The sequence below is a fragment of the Triticum aestivum genome, chromosome 6A, assembly GCF_018294505.1.
Source record: "Triticum aestivum cultivar Chinese Spring chromosome 6A, IWGSC CS RefSeq v2.1, whole genome shotgun sequence".
Classification (NCBI taxonomy): Eukaryota; Viridiplantae; Streptophyta; class Magnoliopsida; order Poales; family Poaceae; genus Triticum; species Triticum aestivum.
Genome location: NC_057809.1, coordinates 136,028,733 through 136,036,697, shown reverse-complemented (window position 1 = coordinate 136,036,697; position 7,965 = coordinate 136,028,733). Strand labels below are relative to the sequence as shown.

The 7,965-nt window shown below is 43.2% G+C and overlaps 1 protein-coding gene across 1 annotated transcript; it reads right to left on the bottom strand.

Annotated features, from left to right (window-relative positions):
* Window positions 1–426: 426 nt before the first annotated feature.
* On the bottom strand, window positions 427–2,050 carry LOC123130467 (gamma-glutamyl peptidase 5). Its single transcript, XM_044550364.1, has 2 exons — window positions 1,452–2,050; window positions 427–1,046 (listed from the first exon to the last, which is right to left on the bottom strand). Exons 1-2 carry the CDS (start codon window positions 1,950–1,952, stop codon window positions 666–668), a joined length of 882 nt encoding a protein of 293 aa, XP_044406299.1. The 5' UTR covers window positions 1,953–2,050; the 3' UTR covers window positions 427–665.
* Window positions 2,051–7,965: the final 5,915 nt, after the last annotated feature.

The window sequence follows — 7,965 nt, the reverse complement described above, 5'->3', positions numbered from 1 at the left end:
GCAGGGCAAGGGCTAAACATTTGGGTAACTATATGTTGGGAGAGTAGGCTTTTTTTTTAACACAGTACATACTTAAGCGCTCATATATAGGCGCATACACTCACTCACTTATCCTATGATGCATACACACATTTTACCCCTATGAGCACATTTGAGAGACTGAGCCGTCATATTATCACATCGCCGAAAATTTTGAAATAGATTCAGGAATAATGCGAGCACCAGGACTTAAATCTGATGTGCCGGGGTAACACTGTCCCTCTAATCATCAAAACCACAGGTTTGTTCACGGGAGAGTAGGCTTTTGTATTGGTTTTTTAGGATGGCTTTTGTATTGTTTTGTTCTCGCCTTCGGTCTGTGAAACTCTCTTCTTAATTGTGGCAAGTATTTTGCCACTTCTCAAAACCAACTCAAATACACACATATATCCCGTGGATAATTGGCATTCGTCAGACCTTATGTCCGTTATCCAACCATACAACTACAAGACATGCTGTGTGCAACGCAGCACATGCGAAAAAAAATCAGCCACTCGTATAGTTGCTGACACAAACGCTTCACCGATCGTACGTGCATGCATGCAGCCGTACCATTATACTACTGCAGCTAGCGAGCACATGCATGCGCCGAACTAACAACAGCCGGTCCGCGCATTTGCAAAGCGCTACAAGCCAATGGGGGAGGCGGTGGCAGGGAAGTGAGCGACGTGGTGGCTGCAGCTAAGCTCCGGCGCCGGTCCCTGCGGCGGCGGCCTGGGGGCGCCGCCGCCGCCGGTGCACCCTGACCCCCTCAGGAAGGCCTTGCAGAGCCCCGTCCAGAACTCGCGGTCCGGCTCGCCGCTCTCCGCCGTCCTCCGCGCGTCCTCGCCCACGCACCCGTCGATGGTGCTGTTGTTGACGAGGCGGTTGGTGAGGTTGAGCAGGATGTCGTTGGTGTACTCCGGGTGGCCCTGGATGCCGAGGGCGTTGTCGCCGACGGCGAACATCTCCACGCGCGTCTTGTCGGAGTAGGCCAGCACCTTGCCACCGGGCGGTACCTCCCACACCTATATCAATCAAGCAAGCGCACCCATAATTGATTAAGACATTCAACCTCATCAAGATAAGTAAACTTACGAACATACTGGAGCGGGCTAGCTGAAGAAATGCAACATCATAGGGTACTATATTTGCAAGTGGCATGGTTTATTGAGTAACACGTCAAAAGTCAAATCCCAACGAGTTGGTGAAAAATATGATTAGATGACACAGCGGCCTACAGCTACATGCATGCATGACAACTTTTAATTACGAAATAGCTCGACGAGCACCGTCAGTTGTCACGTGCAAGTGACATTTTGCCAAAATATATATCAACTGCGCATTGGTATGGCAGGATATTTCAAGAAAACAATTGAGCGTTTAAGCGCCGACGGCTACTACTAGCAGCTAATTAACTACGGAAAATATACCTCGTCTTGGTGAACCTCGATGATGGAGGCGTTCCGGGGTGGCTCCACGGGCAAGAACTCGAAGGGCCATTCCAAATCATCCACGAAGGTCACCTCCTTCACCCCGACGTCCCAGCCGCTGGGCGACCTCCCGACCCTCCCGCCCAGCGCGCGGCACAGGGCCTGGTGGCCGAAGCAGACGCCGAGGACGCGCTTCCCCATGGCGTGGACGGTCCGGAGGAGGAGGCAGAGGCGGCGGACCCAGCACGGGGCGCCGTCGCCGTGGGCATCGTGCGGGCTGCCGCTCACCACGAAGCCGTCGTACAGGCCCAGATCCTCTGCTGCCGGGAACTCGCCGTCGATTACGCGGTAGCAGTCCCACGCCTCGTCGGGTTCGCCGGAGCGGAGGGCGCGGAAGAACACGTTCCGGTACCCGCCGTGCGCCTTCCTGGCGTAGTCCGAGTCGTTCACCGCCAGCAACAGCGCGTAACGCCTGCCCGCGCCCGCCGCCGCCACCGTCATCGGAGCGAGCTGTCGGAACTCGGAAGCAAGCGACGGAGCTATATAGCTAGCTCAGCTGGCACTGGCAAGATAACTGAGGCTACAAGTGTAGGTATACCTGCCACTGCCACTCTGCCAGTGTGCTCTGTTGCGGTGCTATTTATGGAGGCGGAAGACACGGTGTGGCTGAGCCACGAACGTGGAATTGGGTTCGCGTCGCGATCGCTTATGGAAAACGTGGTGGCGATGCCTCGTTATTGAATATTGTACAGATGCTCGCCGTCGATCGAGATGGGCAACGATCGAGCTAGCGAATCGACTCGAAACCGCATCATAGTGGCTACCACCTCTGTCCTAGTTTATTAGTTTCTCTTCATAATTTCTGTTAATTTTTAATCATAATTTAACTAACAAAATATTAATGCATGTCCAAAAATTATATAGTTGGATTCATATTTGAACATGGTTTCCAGTGACATAATTTTTAATGACAAGCATTATTATTTGTTAGTTAAATTCATGGTTAAAATTTAATATTACTAAATACGAAGAGGATCAATAAATCTGCCCACTGGCCATTAGTTTAGTGCTAGTGGTAACTATGGGTGCGTAATCACGTCGACGTCGCGCGCGAGGCCGGCGCGTGTGATTGACACGGAAATGGCAAAACACGAGGCATATAGCTCGGTGGGACTCTGTAGCTTTGGCAGCTCCCCGCGGGAATCACTCAAGCAACATCAGTCAAGGGTCCACGCCTACACCCAATCGACGACTTCTTGGGCGATGGACATGATTGACGGTAGCGGGCAGAAGGAGGACCAAGTCTGTGTCATTTTTTGAAAGGTTTGTGTCATTTTATGTGGGGCTTGGGCTATGTGATCGGAACGAAACGCAAGAAAGCATGGTGAACATGACCGCACGATGCAGCCAGTGAAGTGCACAGTAGATGTGGCGATGGACCTGCCTTCGTCCGAAGAAGAGAATTGTATGAAGAAGGTGAAACTAAAGGTCAAGTAGAAGCCACCAGGTATGCAAGATAATAGGGACTATGGTGTCCTGATCTTTTGATGAGATGATAGTTATCGATTTTTGTGAAGCCGACTTTAACGATCCGCTATGACGTGCAACGCCGTTGCGCCTTAACAACCGCTAAATCAACTTCGAAAGGTTATTGACCACATGAAGAATGATCAACCTGACCACGAAGGTCTAATCCATGCAAGGAATCGAAGAACAGGTAACAAGTAAGAATTATTGATGAAAGTTTGGTCTTGGACATAAACGAAATATATGAAGTTGCAACTATGGATAACTTTTAACTAAACAACTAAATCTAAACAAGCCCTAATAGCTGTATTTATGTGGGGACAAAGGAGGATTTCGTCCAAGACTACTGAGAAATTGCTTATACGGGAGCTCTCTCACTAGTGGCGGGCAGGGTGTCTTGCCACTGGTAATCTTGTAAGATACTAGTGGGGGGCGGACAGGAGCATCCACCACTCATAATATGGTCCTAGATTGCAAATGGGCCAAACTCACCAAGGGCGAGTACTTACTGGCGACGGCCATTGGTATATAAATAGCAGCAGCCCGAACTCTTTTCATGAACTGCTACTAGTAATATGGGCTCCAATTTGACCCAACTAGCTGTGGGGCGAGCCTCATTAGTGGTGGTTCCTTAGGGCTGTATGCCATTGGTATAATATTTTAGTACTTTTTTGGTGGTGGTGTATATTTTTTGTTTGGGTTAATTTGATAAATGCCACTCCAAATCTGGCGATTCCAAGAAATGCCACTGCAATTTCTAAACTTTGAAAAATGCCATTTCATGCCATTTCTAGTGGCATTTTTCGAAATCTGGAGTGGCGTTTCTCAAAGATTGCAAAAATTGCAGTGGCATTTTCAAACTTTGAAAATTACAGTGGCATTTTTATGAATCGTCATAATTGGAGTGGCATTTATATAATTAACCCTTTTTGTTTTTATAGTGTATTATCTATTATGTTTTATGGATTGTATGGAAACTGATTTAAATTTTATAGGTTTCGTTATTTGCTATATTTTAGGCATTTTATGAACAAATTTTATTTTATGGGTCTCATGCGGAGCTGTCAAGTCATGCGTGTAGCCGGCAGGTGTTGCATGGTAGCTCTAGCAGAGGTGTCATGTTCTGCATGTTGCTGTTGGATCAAAGGTGGTGCAATAGTGACTGCAGACAAGGCGGTACAGGACACATGTCCTCTGATATCCCGTCCTATAGTATTCTGCTAGCGAGGTGTCAATAGCCAGACAAGTAGTGATGATGGTAGAGGCGGCTTCAACGAAGAGCATGCGAACTGATACGTCTCCAACGTATCTATAATTTTTTATTGTTCCATACTATTATATTATCGGTTTTGGATGTTTTATATGCATTAATATGTTATTTTATATTATTTTTGGGACTAACCTATTAATCTAGAGCCCAGTGCCAGTTTTTTCTTTTTTTCAGTTTCGCAGAAAAGGAATACCAAACGGAGTCCAAACGAAATAAAACCTTCGCGATGATTTTTCTTGGAAATCAAGTTGGAAGAGCCACAAGGCGGCCACAAGGGGAGGGCGTGCCGGGGGGGGGGGGGGGGGGGGGGGGTAAGGCGCGCCCCTGCCTTGTGGGCCCCTCGTGACTCACCTGACCTAATTCTTCGGCCTATATATTCACATATATTCCCAAACCACCAGAAGTATTCACGAAAACACTTTTCCACCGCCGCAACCTTCTGTTCCCGTGAGATCCCATCTAGGGGACTTTTCCGGCATCCTCCCGGAGGGGGATTCGATCACGGAGGGCTTCTACATCAACTCTATTTCCCTTCCGATAAAGCGTGAGTAGTTTACCATAGACCTACGGGTCCATAACTAGTAGCTAGATGACTTCTTATCTCTCTTTGATTCTCAATACCATGTTCTCCTCGATGTTCTTGGAGATCTATCCGATGTAATCTTCTTTTGCGGTGTGTTTGTCGAGATCCGATGAATTGTGGATTTATGATTAGCTTATCTATGAATATTATTTGAATCTTCTCTGAATTCTTTTATGCATGATTTGGTATCTTTGTAATTCTCTTCGAACTATCGGTTTGGTTTGGCCAACTAGATTGGTTTTTCTTGCAGTGTGAGAAGTGCTTAGCTTTGGGTTCAATCTTGCGGTGTCCTTTCCCAGTGACAGTAGGGAAAGAAAGGCACGTATTGTATCGTTGCCATCGAGGATAAAAAGATGGGGTTTAAATCATATTGCTTGAGTTTATTCCTCTACATCATGTCATCTTACTTAATGTATTACTCTGTTCTTCATGAACTTAATACTCTAAATGCAGGCAGGTGTCGGTCGATGTGTGGAGTAATAGTAGTAGATGCAGAATCATTTCGGTCTATTTAACACGGACGTGATGCCTATATTTCATAATCATTGCCTTAGATATCGTCATAACTTTGCGCTTTTCTATCAATTGCTCGATAGTAATTTGTTCACCCACCATATTATTTGCTATCTTGAGAGAAGCCTCTAGTGAAACCTATGGCCCCCGGTTCTATTTTCCATCATATAAGTTTCCGATCTACTATTTTGTAATCTTTTACTTTCCGATCTATAAACCAAAAACCCGAAAATATTTACTTATCGTTTGTTTAGTTTCATCTATCTCTATTAGATCTCACTTTTGCAAGTAACCATGAAGGGATTGACAACCCCTTTATCGTGTTGGGTGCAAGTTGTTTGATTGTTTGTGCAGGTATTGGTGATTTGTGTGTTGTATCCTACTGGATTGATACCTTGGTTCTCTAACTGAGGGAAATACTTATCTCTACTTTGCTGCATCACCCTTTCCTCTTCAAGGGAAAACCAACGCAAACTCAAGAAGTAGCACGAAGAATTTCTGGCGCCGTTGCCGGGGAGATCTACGCCAAGTCAAGACATACCAAGTACCCATCATCGACTTTCATCTCTTGCATTACATTATTCACCATTTGCCGCTCGTTTTCCTCCCCCCACTTCTAAAATGATTTTTGAAAAAAATGCCTTTTTATTCGCCCCTCTTTAGTTCTCTTTCTTGTTTGCTATATTTGCTTGTGTTGCCATGTGCCCTCTATTTGCTTGCATCTTCGCTTGCTAAAAATTTATTGATATGGATCCTCATCCACTTGCTAATCTTTTTAAGAGATCCAATTATGATGAACCAACTGCTAGTGAGTTGAGTGCACTAGATTATCTTTATGAGGTTTTGCTTGAAATTCGTGAATCTGAAAATTGTGATGAAGTGTTGAAAGAAGAAATTTATGAAGTGATTCACGATAGCTCCTTGAATGAAAAGCATGATTGCAATGATATTAGTATAAATTCTATTAATGAAAACTATGTTAATGATATGCAAAACCCTAAGCTTGGGGATGCTAGTTTTGCTATGTCCACTACTTGTTGCAATGATCATGATTGGGGTGATTTTTCTTACAATTTTGAAAATTTATTTAAGTCCCATGATGAATATGAGATTGATAATAATGTTTGCAATAATACTGAAAGTGGGTTTGGAAGAGTGTCAACTTTAGATCCCACATATTTGGTAATATTCAATCTTATGAAGTTCTTGATAAAAGTGGGTTCAGAGAGGTCATGACTTTATTTTATGATAATCCCACTATTTCGGAAGAGTGTCAACTTTGTATACATGTGGATCATGTTGAGAATATTTTATGTGATAGTTATATTGTTGAATTTGATTATGATCCTATATGTAATTATTACGAGAGAGGAAAATATGGTTGTAGAAATTTTCATGTCAATAAATTACCTCTCGTTATGTTGAGATTGCTATTATTTCTTTCTCCTTCCTTGCATATGCTAGTTTTTGCTTGTCCAGATAATTTGTTTGCTTATATAATGCCTATGCATAGGAAGTATGTTAGACTTAGATATGTTTGTCACGTGTTTTATGATGCTCTTTTTGTGCTTCAATTCTTATCTTTCGTGTGAGCATCATTAAAATTAGCAATGCCTAGCTAAGGGCGTTAAACAATAGCGCTTATTGGGAGGCAACCCAATTTTTTTTGTTCTTTGATTTTTGGTTCTTTTTTCAATAAATAATTCATCTAGCCTCTGGTTAGATGTGTTTTTGTGTTTTAATTAGTGTTTGTGCCAAGTAAGACCTTTGGGATGGCTTACGGTGATAGTTGATTTGATCTTGTTGAAAAACAGAAACTTTTGCGCTCACAAAAACAATGCTCATTTTTAACTGAAAGATAAGTATTCGAGAGTTACAGATTGCTGCAGACTGTTCTGTTTTTGACAGATTATGTTTTCTTTGTGTTGTTTGCTTATTTTGATGAATCTATGGGTAGTATCGGGAGGTATGAACCATGGAAAAATTGGAATACAGTAGATATTACACCAATATAAATAAATGATGAGTTCACATCAGTACCAAAAATGGTGATTTATTTTCTTATACTAACGGAGGTTATGAGATTTTCTGTTGAGTTTTGTGTTGTGAAGTTTTCAAGTTTTGGGTAAGGATTTGATGGACTATGGAATAAGGAGTGGTAAGAGCCTAATCTTGGGGATGCGCAAGGCACCCCAAGGTAATATTCAAGGATGACCAAGAGCCTAAGCTTGGGGATGCCCAGGAAGGCATCCCCTCTTTTGTCTTCGTCTATCGGTAAATTTACTTGAGGCTATATTTTTATTCACCACATGATATGTGTTTTGCCTGGAGCGTCTTTTATGATATGAGTCTTTGCTTTTTAGTTTGCCACAATCATCCTTACTGTACACATCTTTTGAGAGGGACACACATGAATCGTGATTTATTAGAATACTCTATGTGCTTCACTTATATCTTTTGAGCTAGGCAATTTTGCTCTAATGCTTCACTTATATCTTTTTAGAGCACGTATGTGGCTTTATTTTATAGAAATTATTGAACTCTCATGCTTCACTTATGTTATTTTGAGAGTTTCTAAACAACATGGTAATTTGCTTTGGTTATAAATTTAGTCCTAATAT

Coding starts and splice junctions, on each gene's coding strand:
- LOC123130467 (XM_044550364.1), bottom strand. CDS start 1,952: ATGACGGTGGCGGCGGCGGGCGCGGGCAGGCGTTACGCGCTGTTGCTG. Junction 1,047..1,451: donor TCGAGGTTCACCAAGACGAG/GTATATTTTCCG, acceptor TGATTGATATAG/GTGTGGGAGGTACCGCCCGG.